Genomic DNA, 17,291 nt, shown 5'->3' on the forward strand with positions numbered 1-17,291 from the left:
CAGCAGTGTGTACAGACAGTACCTTGCTCAAGGGTATTATTGTTGTTGTTTTCCACACTGACTTAATCATCGACTGTCAGGCTGCACCCCGTAGAGGTGTGTGAAAAGTGATGCTGCACAACAGTGTATTTATATTTTTTACTTAAGTAAAAGTAATAATCCTACTTAAGTAGCTCAAAAAAATATATTCAAAGTACTTAAACTGAGTGTATTCATTATGTAGACCCTTTTCAGATTTATATTCAGTACTTTGTAGTATTGGATCATGATTATTGATTAATCAATACAATGTCTGTTTAATATTCCACCTCTCAATGGAACTTTAAGCTACACAGAAACAGAAATAATTTAATCTATGATAATGCAAAGATAGGAAGAAAGTCATATTTAATCATGCCGTGTTTTATTTAGAAATGTTACACTGCTTTTTAAAGGACACGTCACTTCTTGGTAACTGATGAAAAGCAGTTTGATGACAGATTTCAGTCCATCCGTCCTCTTCCAGGTATCAGGGTTTTTGTCCCAGCGGGGTGAGAGGCGGGGTACCAGCCTGACACAGGGCGCGAGGGGTTGGTTGGATTTCAGTCACTGTACAGCACGTCTGTGCAGTCTGAATGCACTCTTAACAGGACAGGGTACCAAAGTCACTGTCTTCCACATACACAGTGCCATTTATGAGATACTGCAGGTTTTTCCAGTTGACCAGGTTTCCAGGAGTGAAGGAGTGACCCTGCATATAAGAGCTGACGTCACACAGATCTCCTTGTCCCAGATCTGTCAGGTCTCCTACAAAGAACTGTTTTGCATTGAAGCCTCCACCGTAAGTGTCTTGATCTTCACCCAGAATGATACTCGGAGCACCGGTCAGAGTGATATAAGGCACACTTGTCGATTTTTGAGAAAATTAAAGGCTTTTTAAGTGCGGAAAATACGGCACTACAGAGGGTTAGTTCAAGGCTGCCAGGATTTCTTTGCCTGCTGTTTGCAGACGCTCAAATTTCAATGTTTTGCTTCAAACGGTACATTTTCTCTGTTAAACCTTTGATAAGCTTTCTATGTTGTACTGTCAGTGTTCAGCATTTGAAGTACATCATTATGTCCTTTTTGTGTTTGTTTGAGTCTGATGGACATTTTTTGTTTCTTTATTGATTCTAATAAAAAAAAATTAAGTGGAGATAAAAATTTAAAGTGGTAGCTTGTAAAGTGAGAAAACATGTTACTGACACTTCTTCTTACTGTCATTTATTTTACGCAGCACTAAAAGTACAAAGTATGTGAAGTCAATTCGAACCTGTAGCCTCGTTACCTTCAGTCACCGGCACTCAGCAACAACAGCAGCTCCTCCATCGTCTCCTGCTGACCATCGGACAGGATTTGCTTTTGTTGGAGGAAATTTATGGAAACTTTAAAAAATACTGAACTGATTCTGACCAGCTGCAACAAGTCAAATGACTCAGTTCACCAAGAGATTCCCTGATGTTGCACAAGTGTTTGTGGATGTGTGTGGTTAGCTGTTTGTGTGTACTTGTGTTACGGTCATAGTGACACGTTGTGGCAGCTCGACCTGCTTTTGGGATCAAAAGTCATCTCTGCACAACAATCAGTATTTTCAGGTAAGACCGATGCTGTGCTCGTCCCCAAGTCCGAGTTATCCCCAAACTCTGAATCTTTTCACTTTTTGTTACATCAGTCATGATGAGAGAAAGGAAAACTATGGGATATGAGTCATATTTGAGGTGACAGTGATCGTAGTAAAGACTCCTTTTTTACTTACTCATCCATGCCTTACCTCTGTAACCTCTCTCCCTCTCCTGATTGGCTCCTGAGTGCCTGACACGCCCTCTATTCACCTCCACAAGTAAGGTGAGTTTATTTTGATCTTCTCCAGAGTTCGTACAACTTCTTTCTTTTTAAATGGACGACTTCAAGTCTGACCTTGTTTTCTCTTTCAGAGTTGAGCTGTCCATGTGTGTCTGTCAGTAAGTAAACAACAAGTAAACAATGAGCTGAAGTCAAACACAACACTGGAGAATCATTGATGGCTGTGTGACCAGATGATAACAAACCTTTGAACAGTGATCAGAAACTGAGTGTTAGCCTTCTGGTGGTTGATAAAGTTAAGCTTGTTTCATAAGCTAATCAGCATATGTTAGCCTCCTAGTATTAACTAGCTAAGACTTCAACCAGCTGAATTTTACTAAAAAAGACAACAACACTAGCTGGCAGCTCAAGTTCTGAAAGATATTATGGTCAAATATGGATCAACTTACTCTGTGGAAAGAAATGATTCTGTTGTGTTTGAACTTGAGTCAAAGACCACGACCTCTACTTGATTACATTTAGACTATATTCATGCACTCAGATATTAAGCCCACTAAATAAATATACCTCAAACAGAAATTATGAAAATTGTCTGAATAGAAAAACCATTTGTTATTACTCTGTTTTATTTACATAACACATTTAAAACAGAAGCTGACCCAAAGTGCTGGAGCCCGCTGAGACCCAGCCTGTTCATTTATGTCCTCTGTAATGGACTTTTTGGTTGATATCTTTTGAGTTATTTGAGCTACCCTACCAAGTCCTGATGTACTGAACAGAGGCAGGAAATCAGCCACATTTATAAATGTGGGTCTCCAAAAAACCCAGTCTCTAAATACACTGCTCAAAAAAATGAAAGGAACATGTTGACAATACATCAGATCTCAATGGGAAAAAAATGATGCTGATGCAGACTGGCTATGACTGATGGAAATAAAAATGATGAATCTACAGAGAGAATTCAAAGACATCCTGAAAAGAAAAGTGAAAAACTGATGATGTGGACTATTTTGCTGAAATATCCCTGGGCCCACTGAGCTCCTGGACAGTATGAGGTGCAACCTGCTGGTGTTGGATAGACAGCAACGTGATGTCCCCGAGGTGTCTGTAGCCAGGCCAGTCGTTGCCTGTAGAGGTCTCCGTGGATATGCGCCCCCAGACCATCACTGACCCACTACCAAACCAGTGGTGCTGACCGACGTTACATGCAGGTTAATGTTCTCCACAGACCCTTTTGCGTCTGTCACATGTGGGCAGGGTGAACGTCTTCATCTGTGAAAAACACATCTAGCTAAATCCAAAACTAGTGATTATTTATTTATGTCAGAAAAGATGAGGAGGGGAAACGTGTCAGGCCTCCACCTGTTACATCATTAGTGTTTTGGGGTTGTGTCATCAGTCCACCTGTTGTTGCCCCCCTCTGCTGACCAGATCAGTATTGCAGAAGTTTAACTGCCTCTGCACTATGATTCAAAAATGCTGTTTTTTTTTGTTTTGCAGTAGTTTGCATGAAAAGCTGAAGCACGTTTTATTGTGTTGACTAATTATTATGGAAAGTAAAACTCAGTGTTCAGGATGTACACATTTATGATGATTCAGCTCATAAATCACAACACGCTGCTCTTCCCTGCATGATGCAGCAGCTGCTCTATATGTTTTATCAGTCTGTTGCCAGCACCATCTTCTTTGCTGTGGCGTGCTGGGTTGCAGGCATCAAAGCAAAGGACACAAACAGACTGAACAAACTCATCTGGAGGGCCGAGTCTGTTGTTGGCATGAAGCTCTCCACCCTGGAGGAGGTGGTCAGTGACAGAATGCTGGCAGGACTGCTGGTAATCATGGACAGGGACTCCCACCCCCTCCATAACACACTGGACAATCTGAAGAGCAGTTTCAGCAACAGGTTCCTTCAACCCGGCTGTCTGAGGCAACGTTACAGGACGTTGCTCCTTCTGCTGCTGTCAGACTCTTCAATTCATCCACTTGGGTCAGATCCACACATGTGGAACAGAACTGATCACACCTCAGTGCCCCCTGTCACTTTGTACACCACGACATATATTTGCACACATACTAGTCCTCTTATATTTATATCTCTATATTCATCTATTTACCCATCATATCTTTGTTTCTCCATTGATTTTATATGAGTGCTTGATGTTTGTTGTATATTTGCTGCTATGACAGCTCTGGGATTAATAAAGTCTGTGATTCTGCTGAGCTGTGTTTAAAGCGTCGGTGCTGTCGGTAACACTGGCTCTGTAGCTCCTTTATTTGCAGTTTAACAGTAACTCGCACAACACTTCTCTAAGTTTACTGTCATGTGACAAACTGATCACATGCCAAAAAGCTTTAGGGAAACAACACTCGCCGATTGGCTGACAGTCAACAGAGGCCGCAGCGCTTTCTCTGATTGGCCAGCAGGCTTTTGGTAAAGCAACTCTTCCTGGTTCTCCGCAAATAGACAAATAAACTGGTTTTTAAACTTATGCAACGGTGGGAAAGTGTCTCCCGTGGACAGGGCTCAAAATGTCAGGCGGAAGCGGCTGCTGTTTGGCTCTGTTGCTCGTCTGGAGCCTGTGTGTAAGCGCACGCTGCAGGTTTCCTTCTCTGGACCACATCAGACCGAGAGCCAGCGACCGAGCGCAGGGCAGAGCGGTGACCGAGCTGCTGAGGCGGCTGCTGGGGAACAGATCGGCCGAGTTCATCGTGTCAGTCAACGGGAGCCTCTCCAACGACAGCCTGGACGTGTGCGAGCTCAGGTCCACCAAAAACAACAGGGTCGTCGCCACAGGCAGCACCGGGGTGGCCGTGGCCTCCGGGATTTATAATTATTTGAAGTATTTTTGCAACTGCCACGTTTCCTGGTCCGGGAATCAGCTGGATCTGCCCAGACCTTTGCCAAAGCTCACCGGCGTCCTGCGCATCAGCACCCCGCACAGGTCAGTGACGCGCACCGTCCTCACAAAGGTTTCTGCAGGCTTAGAAGAGACCTGTGAACTGTTTAATGCGCAGAGTCCTGACAAACAAAGGCAGATGTTGGTGTCAAAGTCTGACTGCTTCGCCTGGTCAGACTGCGTGTCCAAACTGTGAGCAGCTCACGTTTCATTTCCATGTCAGAGACAACAAACTGACACTTCCTGATCACATACAGCAAACAACAGGAGGAAAGAAAGTGTGTGTGTGCTCCCCACACAGACATCGGATCAGCTGTAATGCTTTTAGACCCCCCAGAACTTGAAGTGTGGGCAATATCTGCTACATGCATTGAATTGAATCTTTATTTTGAACATGTTAAAAAATGCAACAAACAAACAAAGGAAAACAAAAGGAAAACAAAGCGACCACAACTACAAAAAAACATGCATTTTAAAAGAATTCTTATTTTAAAGGTTATATTTGAATGGGCTCAAAATGTTTCTGTCTCACTCCAGGAAGTGTGTGTTTTGTGAGTATAGTGAGAGTATAAGCTATAAAACATTATGGCATTCACAGGTCATTGGCTACGTGACTTCAATATTTTTAGTTTTCCCAAAATAATGGCCTGGTCCTTACAGAGGGAGACAGAGCTTTTAGGCCGCTGCACTCATAGTGTCGCAGCTCCATTAACATGTAACAGGAAGGTAAACAAATCTCAGTCTGTCAGTTCTTTATTTGTTGTCCACCTTTTACTTTACTAGTGTTTTTACATTTTTAATTCACTATATATTTAAAACTTGGATTAAAAAAACCCTCATACATTTCATGTCACATTTTCCTGTTCAGGTTTAAGCTCCATGTAGTCACAGATAGCAATGGTTCGGAGGTTCACTGCTGATGATGTTACAGAGCACCCCAGGCTGCTCCGGTGCTGTAAAGAACTCCTGCTGTCAAATTAAATTACAGTTTACTTTTACCGAACTAAGCAAAATGCTGTTTTCCCACCAAATCCACTTCACACCCGTGATGTTTGCCAGCTCCTCTCAGTAGTTCCCGAGAACTCTTCACCACAGAGTGGACCTGTTCCTGTTGCAGTCACAGCCCCCGATGGCATCACGATAATCGACGGTTCCTATAGTTGTCCGTCACCTAAGAGCAATTGCACATCAAGTGCTTTTGTGACAGGTTCAAACTACACACAGGACGATGCCGGGGTACTGTCCATATTTGAATAAAATGACGACAGTATTTGGGGGCGGGGCATATGATTCTCAGCCTCGCTGCCCGCAACCCAACAAGACCCGGATGCATGAGAAATGGAGCGTTGTCACACATTTGTCATTGTTTTCTGTGAGCGCTTGTACGGCCGCCAGGCCCTTTAAAGGACTCTTCCTTTCAGTTGTCTGTTGTGCATTAGACCCGCATCAGCTCACTGCAGCTATGTCATGTGCAGAGTGGCTGGGCTGAACAATCGGCAGCATGTGTGGTTCAGTTTGTTTTGCTCATGTCTGTAACATAGTTGTGGGGAGCAGTGTGTAATCCTTCAGCATCATACAGGGAGTGTCTACACCCACTCTCACTTGTCTCAAGTGTTGTAGCTTTATTTATGACATGTGTTTTTCTGTTTAATGTTCCTGTTTAAACTTCAGTGCTATATTTAAGCACCTTGTTGTGATTAGGTGCCCTGTAAATAAAATTGAATTATATGAAAAGTTTATTATATGTTGGTGTTGTAACTCTGTACTTAAGACTCATCAGGTCACATGTTGAGCAAACGGTGCAGTCACTCCAAAAAGTTGAAACAAATGTAACACTTCATGTGTCAAAGAGTGGCTTTGAATCCAACCGCTCACAAACAGTACAGCTGAAGGAATGACAGTGAATGATGCTGATTAGGTCTGGACTGTATGGACCTTTGTATTAAAAGGTGTTCCTGTTGTTAAAGTCGCCGGGTCACTGGTGTACCTCACAGGACACCTATATGCTGAAAGGGCCCGGGTTCAAGACAGGGACAGACCTGTCCAGGGTGTACCCTGCCTCTCACCCTAATAGGCGATAGGCTCTAGCCCAGGGGTGGGCAATCTCAGTCCACGAGGGCCGGTGTCCCTGCAGGTTTTAGATGTGTCCTCGAACCAACACAGCTGATTTAAATGGCTAAATTAGCTCCTCAACATGTCCTGAAGTTCTCCAGAGGCCTGGTAACAAACTAATCATGTGATTCAGGTGTGTTGACCCAAGGTGAGATCTAAAACCTGCAGGGACACCGGCCCTCGTGGACTGAGATTGCCCACCCCTGCTCTAGCCTATTAGGATGTATTACCCAGTTTTAACCCTGAGGTTACCTGGATAGCTCCAAATCCTGCTTTGTAGGACAGCCAGGCAGTCACAGAAACACAACAGTTTGCAGCCACCTTTTTCTCCATGTGTTTTTTTTTCAACAGATCACCACTGTCAACCACTGCAACGATGCACTTGCAGCGTTAAGCTGATGCACACCTTCAGACTTCGGTGCCTCCCTTCATTCTGCTGGAGAACTTTGAGTGTGAGGAGAGCTAGAGGTGCAGAGTGATGGAGGGGACCGGGCTGTGTGATTTAGAGTATATTTTGAGGACAGATATAAATAGTATTACAGTTTTACTGATGAAATGTCTAATGTAACACATACTGTTTTTATCATCATGTCTTTAAAACATGATATAGAGCTCAGCCATCATATGTATAAAGCAGGAATAGTGTGGCTTTACAGGGTATTGAAAAAGAAACAGTTCTAATACAGCAATAACACTGCAAACTATCAATCACAACATTATACTAAACATTAAACTACATATATATTATATTTCTGTATTAAATAAAATGCATTAATAAGCCACCATATTTGTTTATTTGTATCTAGATTCCGGTACTATCAGAACGTCTGCACCTTTAGTTATTCCTCCGTGTGGTGGGACTGGCCGAGATGGGAGAGAGAGATTGATTGGATGGCACTGAATGGAATCAATCTGCCGCTGGCTTTCACTGGCCAAGAAGCCCTGTGGCAGGAGGTAAGGAAGTCTGAAAGTTCAGCTGTTTTTTCTGCAGCTCTTGCAATGATATGAATCAGGACTAGATCAGGTTTTGGACTTCAATTCTGTAGTATGTTAAACAGCTGGTTGGCATAATTCTCTGAGCAGTACGGGAAGAAGTTACAGTTGGAGGAGAACAGGCTCAGCCAGAAGCCAGTATGATAAGAAGCACTGTTGCCTCACAGCAAGAAGGTCCTGAGTTCAATTCCACCATCAGGCCGGGGTCTTTCTGTGTGGAGTTTGCATGTTCTCCCCGTGTTTGCGTGGGTTCTCCCCAGGATCTCCGGCTTCCTCCCACCGTCCAAAGACATGCAGTTAGTGTGGATAGGTTAATTGATCAATCCAAATTGCCCATAGGTGTGAATGCGAATGTTGTCGGTCTCTGTGTGTTAGCCCTGTGACAGACTGGCGACCTGTCCAGGGTGTACCCCGCCTCTCGCCCTATGACAGCTGGGATAGGCTCCAGCGCCCCCGCGACCCTGAAAAGGATAAGTGGAAGCGAATGGATGGATGGATGCAAAATGCCGACTGTGCGTGTTTAGCAGCTGCTCTTGTTGTTTTTAGGTTTACCGTGCTCTTGGGTTAAACCAGTCAGAGATAGAAGAGTTCTTCTCCGGCCCGGCGTTCCTTGCCTGGAACCGTATGGCAAACTTGTTCAAGTTTGCTGGACCTCTGCCGCAGTCCTGGCACGTGAACCAGCTCTTCCTTCAAGTAATAAAACCTCAACACAGCTCAATACAGCAACATGTCAATGGACCAAAGCCATTTGTTTTTAAACCAAGTTGAATGTACGCTGAGATGCTGCTGTGGGCCCAGTCATCTCACATCACTTTTTCCTCACTTTTTCCAGTTTAAGATTTTAGAGCGGATGAGATCCTTTGGCATGATTCCTGTGCTGCCAGCCTTCTCTGGAAACATCCCCAAAGGAATCCTCAGGTCACTCTTCTTTGTTTGTTTCTCAGCATTTTCACACATCATTTTCTGCTCTGTGCCACAGCAAACTTTAGTCTTATAGGTACTTACAGCCAAACCAGTGCTAGCATTAAATATTATATAAACCAGTATGATTGGCTGCAGGTATTTATTTTTTCTTACAGATATGTAATGCTGTATCTGTCGTTACAGCGTTGGGACTAGAGTGGGGCAAGCAAGCAATTTATTTATATAGCACTTTCAGAACAACTCCCAGCTGAACACAAAGTGTCGACAGGAGTGAGAAGTTCTGCAGGTTCTGCAACTACTAACCATCAACTTGACCAGTTAATTTAATAATGAGCAATGCAGTCTGCCTGTGTGTTAATGATGTTACTGTTACATGTAGTGAAATATTATCAAGAAGACCAAGTATCACTAATTTGTACTTGAATGTAGTTAAATCTAGTTCATGTATGCTGTTACTGTCCTTCTGACAAACTGATCACTGAGTCTTATTCTTACCTTGTGAAAGAAGTAAGTACACATGCAACATTACCATCACGTTTATCTAACATGCGCAGCTGCCAGTTTTGTGCTTACCACCATACGCATGCTGGTAGTGCCACATATAAGGAAACGCAGTGATCTCGACCTGAGGTGGAGAAAGCTCTGAGGATGTTGTGAGGCAGGTTTCACATGGATGCATTTCAGGCTTTGACACGCTCGCTTCTCATTCACTTTGGTTGGAGTGACGTCACGAGCTGCCAAACTGAACTATGGATCTGTTGGTCTGCTTTGCTCATGCTGTTTAACTTTGGAAGTGCCAGCCAATCAGAGCACATGTGTGTTTATTCAAACACACAAATGTAGCTGCTAGCCAATGAAACATGTTATGCAAATATCCCGAGACAGTCATTTGGCACCAAAACCCAGAAGACATTGATCATTGCAATAAAAGTTACTAACAGGCCGCTACCTGGGTGACTATGGCCCAGGTGGTAGAGCGGGTCACATACTAATCCACAGGTTGGTGGGTCGATCTCAGGCTCCTCCCGTATCAAGTGATTCTTGGGTGAGATGCTGAATCCTGTCTGTGTGAGTGTTAGATAAACGTTAACTAAAGATAGAAACACTGTGTGAATGTATTTGTGACCAGATGGGAGAAAAAAAGTTCTTTGAGTGCTCAAGTTCAGTAGAAAGGCGCTACAAGTACCAGTCCATTTACCTTGGTTAAAATGAAAGCTAGCTGCTAATCAAAGCTCTGTAACCTTTCCCAGTGAGGTTGCTGTGCTTGTTGCTATGTTGCTCTACCTACTCCCATACCCTTCAAATGGCTTTCACTTGCCAAATGTGAAGAGTTCCTTTGTTACTAGTAAAGTTAGGAATATTAGGAGTAGCATTTAATGAACTCTCGTCTTCATCTCAGCTAGCCTGTTTTAAACCCACTATACCACCATCTCTTACAAAGATTAAGTTTCTCGGTCTGTTTTTGAGCATTTCATGTTGGAATTAAATAATTACATTTCATCAAAAGCGGCAACGATTCTGAAACTCTGGATATTTTCCACTGATCAAAAGAACCAGACCACAGAACCATACTGCCACACAGTATGGTAGGCTCCATAACAGATCATCAAAGCGTGCCCGGGTTAGTCCACTTACACAGCACGATGGATCCAAAACGGAGTCGCAGTAGATCTGATTTCCCAAATCATCCCATCTGGATCCATGTTGGATCTGTCGTTTGTCCCAGCACAATCTGTATTATTCAAAAATGATACTGAAATGTGTCAAATCTGGCTGCCCAAGATGTAGATATGAGAAAGCTCAGGCATTCTTATAACATGCTTGCCTTTACTGATGAAGCTGCCTTTTTCCAATTATTTTTATCTGCACTGTTTTTGTCTTGTTAATCTCCGTTTTAGAATTTAAAACCAGAAACGCTTTAATTACTTTTCCTGGTAGTCAGAACTGTTTGAATTGGTTTGTTAGTTTCTGTCCTGTATTAAAAGCAGCAAACTGCGTCTCTGTGTCTGCCAAATTTATTTCATGTAACCATTCTGTGAATGTAGAGTTTGTATTGCTGCTTGCTTGTGTTTCAGGCTGTATCCAGAGGCCAGGGTAACCAGATTGGGGCCGTGGTCTCATTTCAACTGCAGCTACTCATGTTCGCTTGTCTTAGACCCACAAGACCCCCTTTTCCACCACATTGGTTCCCTGTATCTGTCCCAAGTGCTGAAGCAATTTGGGACGGATCACATTTACAGCACTGACACCTTCAATGAAATGACTCCACCCTCCTCTGACCCCGCCTACCTGTCTGCAGTCAGTCGCTCTGTCTTTGCCTCAATGACAGCAGGTGAGTGAATCAGCTGTCTGAACCGTGACAATTTCTGGGTCCAAGTACAATAATTGCCCTAGTTTGTTGGCCCACCAATGACCTGTTGTACAACTTTCTTGCACAGACAGCTTGCTCAAGCTCCCTGCTGATTTTGAGCCATGTTCAAGAACTGTTCTATTGTCTCAGCCTTATCCAAATGTTTTTCTCTCCAGTTGATCCGCAGGCAGTCTGGCTGATGCAAGGTTGGCTGTTTTTCAGCGATGCAGCGTTCTGGAAACCAGCCCAGATTCAGGCCCTACTACACGGAGTGCCCCTTGGGCGGATGATTGTGCTGGACCTGTTTGCAGAGACCGAGCCAATCTTCTCCTACACAGAGTCTTTCTATGGGCAGCCTTTCATTTGGTGTATGTTGCAGAACTTTGGGGGCAACAGTGGGCTGTTTGGTACGGTTGAGAGCATCAATTCAGGCCCTTTTAAAGCCTTGCATTTCCCAAACTCCACCTTAGTAGGCATAGGCATGACACCAGAAGGCATTGAGCAGAATCCTGTGACGTATGAACTGATGAGTGAGCTGGCTTGGCGCAAAGAGCCAGTCAACTTGGCCAAGTGGGTGTCGCTCTATGCCATACGTCGCTATGGAAATACACAAGAGAGCCTGACTACTGCATGGAGGCTCCTGTTTGCCAGCATTTACAACTGCACTGACCCACACTACCGAAACCACAACCACAGCCCACTGGTCCGCAGACCATCCTTTCAAATGAACACTGGGCTTTGGTATGACCCCGCTGACTTGTACAAAGCTTGGAAACTCATCATGGATGCAGCTCCTTCTCTTATGTCCAAAGAGACATTCAGATACGATCTTGTGGATGTGACACGGGAGGTGCTACAAGTACTGACTACGTCCTTTTATCGAGATATTGCAGATGCTTTCAAGAAGCAAAACCTGTCAGAGTTGCTGACTGCAGGTGGTGTGCTAGTCTATGACCTCTTGCCGGAGCTCAATCGTTTGCTGAGTAGCAACCGAAACTTCCTGTTGGGGGCGTGGCTGGAGCGAGCTCGGTCCCTCGCCGTGGATGACAAGGAGGCGCAGCTCTATGACATGAATGCCAGAAACCAGATCACTCTCTGGGGTCCCAGTGGTGAGATCCTGGACTATGCCAGCAAAGAGTGGGGGGGGCTCATGGAGGACTACTATGCCCAGCGATGGGGCCTGTTTGTCCAAACGTTGGTGGAATGCCTGAACAGCGGACAACCCTTCAAGCAGGCTGCCTTCAACCAGGCGGTATTCCAAATAGAAAAAGGATTCATTTACAATGGCAGAAAGTACCCGACCAAACCTCAGGGAGACACGTACGAGATTGCTTATAGGATCTTCCTCAAGTACTATCCGCAGGCCCTAAACAGGCTATAGTGAGCAGAGAGTACATTTTTGAAAAACTTGCAAGTAACAGCTTGAAGAATGTGTTCGTCCACTTTCAGTTGTCCTCGGCCGTCCCCCGAACGAACTGCTTGGGTTTACAGGAACAATCTGTTTTTTGCCCACACAGTGAAATCAGCAACAGGTGGTTTTGTCTGAACAGATCTTAAGGAAAATGTTTCACATGTTAAGAAATGCACATATTCACCATTTCAGATTAATTCGAGAAGACTGATCAGAATCTCCAATCTGCAGTTCAATTGTAGAAAGTCTGGATATGTTCAATCCAGTCTGCATGCATAAAAGTGGCTTACAAACCTGCTGTGTACCTGAAATGTGCACGTCAGTGTCCCGCTACTGTTAGTGGCTAAATGTAGCAAGGAAGTAGTCTGATCTCCATCTTTAGTTGCACAGAAAGCAAATATTGGACATGTTAAACTTTAAGTGCGCACTTCTGGTAAACTCAAGGACCTTCTAGAAAACTCTACTTGTGAATAATATGCTGTTTTTAGAAAGTGACTCTGTTTTGCATTAGTCTGAAGTTAATTTGGATATTGTCATCTTTTTTCTTGTTGTTTTTTCTAAACGAAATGAGAGACGAGAATATGTTTTATAGACCTGACATTAAGTAAAGGCAGAACATGAGGCCAGTGTCCTACTTATCAAACTGTTTGGTTGCTTCAGACACTGTTTAACAACCTTCTCCTGTATTTAGAGCTCCTGCCTAACATGTTCAGTTAAACGTAGTGATAATCCATAAAGGTTTTCCAAACAGATGAATTTGTATTTAGCAATGAACGATAAAGCTGACAAGCTCATGTATTCTTGTCTGAATGATTATTCTGATTCAAAAATATATTTTTATATCAAAATAAACACCTGTCAGATTTTGACATGTCATGTGAATCAGTTACTTTCTCAGAAATACAATTGTGTTCATCACATTGATCAGAACTGACCCCTCGAACCGTAGATCACAGGACTCAGCCTGTGCAAAGGTGCCCCAGAAACAGTCCAGCACAAAGTAGCAGGACGTGAGCTGCAAGCTTGGGCACGGTACTCTGCCTTTATGAACATTTAAAAACCAGTGGACTTAAGAGAGAAAGCATTTAAAATGGAGCATAACTTAAAAATTGAACCCTGTCCGAAAAATACTTTGTGTGTATTTTAGAAGCTACGTGAAACCTTTAATAACATTCCTCATTAATGGAGGCATCTTTAAAATATCTCTGAAATGTGCAGTTCTCTATCATATGGAGACTATCTCTCCACTCTGTTACATAATCCCCCCCCCCCCAGGTCGTGGCGTGTGGATACTTCTTTAAGACACTCCGGCTAGCCCAGCCACACCCACAGCTTACGTAAGAAGCAGCTTTGCAACCGTGAAAGCGGTGATCGTTTGATCTCCTCTTGTGTATGCGCGTGTGTGACAGATTGAGTGTGGTACTGTGTGTGTGTGTGTGTGTGTGTGTGTGTGTGTGTGTGTGTGTGTGTGGCGTGGTGTCCGCCTGTGGGAGTCTGTCTCGGCAGCCTACCTGCCTATCCATGAGCCCTTAACTCAAAATAATAATAATAATAATGATAATAATGATGATGATACATTTTATTTAAGAAAGCGCCTTTCAAAACACTGAAGGACACTACACAAGCAATAACAACAACAAACATAACAATTTACAAAATAATAAGGATGAAACGTTAAGCAAATAGATAAAATAAATTAAAGTAGCAGCATGGAAAAATTTAAGTTGGATAGGCTAATGTGAATAGGTGAGTTTTGAGTCTGGAATTAAATAGAGGCAGGAGGAAGGGAGTTCCAAAGACGGGGGGCAGAGCAGCGGCAGTTCGCAGGTTTACGGAGCCAGCGGGGCCTTACTCGATCGTTCACTCTTTTTGCCTAAAGTTCTAAGCGTTCCACACACCTAGGGGGAAAAAACAAAGAAAAAAAGCGAACACACTATGTTAAATAAACAGTGAAGGGAGAAAAATGTGGCAGCTCGTGCCTGCTTACCTGATAGTAGCAGAGTGCTTTCTGGGTTAGCCCCGCCCCCTTGGTTTGAGCCAGAAGTATGGTGGCCCTACATCCCAAAATTGTTTGAAGTGTGGCATTTCCATGCCATTACAGAATGGGCATGCTAACCAGGGAACCCCTGAATTTGTTTAAATTGTTTTATTTTGCCAGCACGGACTAGAGAGGCCTGTGCTCGATTTTTCAAAGACAGGTCAGAGGTACGAAAAAAATACAGCAGGCAGTCGAGGCTCCTGCAGACAGTTTGCTGCCATGCATGGCCAGGAGCAGATTGCCTGTGGCCCCCCTGCCCCTATTGGATCCGCCTCTGGTCACCCCCCTAGGGCTCCCTCCTGGGGATGGCTGCATGCCCTAAAAGGGACGTGAGGGTGATGGACTCGCTGTTGGCTGAGCTACACAGGGCTATGGTGACCCAGGCTTGTCTATCCAACTCGACGGCCATCTTGTTGCTCAACTTGCAGCACGTTGCACTCGTCAGTTGCAAGCGAGTCCTGGGGACCCAGACAGTGCAGGGGAGCTGGTGGCTGCTTCCTCGCACATAGCCTCGCTCATCAAGGAAGCAAGCCATAGCTACCGGCTGCTTCTTAGCCTCATTCTGGGTGGCATGCCGTGACCTCTGACTGTCACAGTCCTGGCTCTGGCAGGGTAACTAGGACTGCCTGATGAAGCTGCCGGTTGACCCTACAGCCATATTCAGACCAGTGGCGGCCCAGTTCCCGCAGCAAGCTACAGACAATCGCCGTGCTGCTCAGGAAATGTCACAGGGCCTGCACAGGCATTCGGCCAGAGTGGGGAGGCACTGAGCTTCCGTGCCACAACCTGCCTCCAAGGCTCCACCTTGGGGCCCTGGAGATCTCCAGCCCCAGCTGAAGGCCTTTCATAAGCGCGGTGGCTGCAAACAGGGGAGGCAGGGAGGAGGTGAAGCCAAGGCTTAGCCATCCTCCAGCTGCCCCCCTCCCTTCCTACATCTCTTTGAGCCAGGCCACCCAGCCCCCTCCCCTGCCTGCAGCACAGGCAGACCAGGGTGGCCTGGTTGGCTCTCAGGGTGGACCCCTGGGTGGTTTCCACCATGACCCAGGGTTTCTGCCTGCAGTTTTACTGCAGACCCAACGTAACGACCATCCAGACCTTTACCTCAGTGGACGACCCCCAGCAGGCCCTCGTACTGCGGGAAGAACTGGCGACACTGCTAGCAAAGGGAGCCATACGGGAGGTAGACACTGGGTACTGTTAAGGTTCAAAATATTGAGGGGAAATCCAAAAATAACCACAGATCCAGACGGCATTTTAATGAACACATGTGTGAGTCCAAACGCTGTGCAGATTTCAGCGTCGAACTAACTACAATAGTCAGAACAAAGACTTTATAGGGTTGGCAGTCTTCCTGTTACCAGGCAGACTCAAACAAAGCATATGTCACTCCAAAACCACAATGACTTTTAACATAGTCTAAAACAGAACATCTTCTTCGGGTCGAAGCCAGGTGCTTCCTCTCAGCTGTCTTCGCTGTCGCTTATCTTCTGGGACATCTGGTGTACTTCCTGGAACAGACTACCACGTACGCACCCAAACTTTGCAGTTATAAACTCTTACCTAAATGAGTCTATCTAATATGTGTGTGCGTGTGCGTCGCGGGAAGCGTGCGTGCTGTGTACTGCGTACGTGTCATGACCTCTCTCACTATATGTGTCTGTATGTGTGTATGGGTGTCTCGCCCTTAAATGCTCTCTCGTCTCACCCGTCGCACCTCTGACCTGTCACCAGAACAGAGGCTCATCCTTACATGTAATACCCTAACTGGAACTATATATGTAATATGTTGAGTAAATGTTTAATCAAGAGCCTCTACTAAAAGCTTAATACAGTTTCAGAACCTACTCACAGTATGTGCACTCAGAGTCTGCTTTCAGTTTCACTTCTGCAGGAGCATGCCTTGCAGACGTGTTTCCTGTCCCTGCTCTTTGAGTGCTTCACCCACTGAAGACTTCAGTATAAGAATATAAAAACATTCAAAAGCCTTTAAAATTATAGATTCAACTCAACAATTTAAAGTGGTTCTTCTGGACTCGTAATAAAGACTTATATAATACCAATATATTTGAACATCTGAATGCAACTGAATGCAACATCACTATTAATAATGAAATGGTAATGATGATTATAAAAATAGCAGCAAATAATAGCAGTAAAATATTTCTATTCTTCACAGTACCACGAAGCCGTTTTTTTCCCCCCCGCTACTTCATGGTCCCCAAGCGGGATGGGCGTCTTGTATAGATGCAGCCCTAGCTCCAATGAGACTGTGGGGCCTCAGAGTCTTGAATTACCTGGACGACTGGCTGGTCTGCGCCTCGTCAGCAGATCACTGTAGCAGCCACCTTAACCTCCTGGTCTCCCATATTCAGGCTCTGGGGCTCTGCCTGAATCCCTATAATTGCAGGCTGGAACCATCCCAAACCCCAGTTTTCCTGGGCATGTCCCTAGACTCCGTCTGGTTCTCAGTGTCCCTCATGGCGGAATGGCAATGGGTCCTCAGGACGAGCCTAGACCACTTTACCCTCCACTCTTGGGTGACCTGGGGCCTGTGTCTCCACCTCATGGGCCTGATGGCTGCAACAGTGCAGGTGGTCCCATTGGCATTCCTGCACAAGACCAGTCCAGCATCGTCTGCTAAGTCTCGGCCTGCGTCCACAGCGCTCCCACCAGAGCAGGGTGGTCGTTTCCCGGGGTCTCCACTGGGCTTTATGTTGGTGGAGGGTAGGGATGGGTATCGAAAAC

At 44.9% G+C, this 17,291-nt stretch overlaps 1 protein-coding gene across 1 annotated transcript; it reads left to right on the forward strand.

Annotated features, from left to right (window-relative positions):
• Positions 1-4,230: 4,230 nt before the first annotated feature.
• naglu (N-acetylglucosaminidase, alpha) lies at positions 4,231-13,377 on the forward strand. The gene is made up of 6 exons (XM_031739519.2): positions 4,231-4,763; positions 7,637-7,784; positions 8,370-8,516; positions 8,656-8,741; positions 10,823-11,079; positions 11,274-13,377. The coding sequence occupies exons 1-6, from the start codon at positions 4,351-4,353 to the stop codon at positions 12,476-12,478; spliced, it is 2,256 nt and encodes a 751-aa protein (XP_031595379.1). The 5' UTR covers positions 4,231-4,350; the 3' UTR covers positions 12,479-13,377.
• Positions 13,378-17,291: the final 3,914 nt, after the last annotated feature.

Source organism: Oreochromis aureus, linkage group 8 (assembly GCF_013358895.1).
Source record: "Oreochromis aureus strain Israel breed Guangdong linkage group 8, ZZ_aureus, whole genome shotgun sequence".
NCBI classification, from domain to species: domain Eukaryota; kingdom Metazoa; phylum Chordata; class Actinopteri; order Cichliformes; family Cichlidae; genus Oreochromis; species Oreochromis aureus.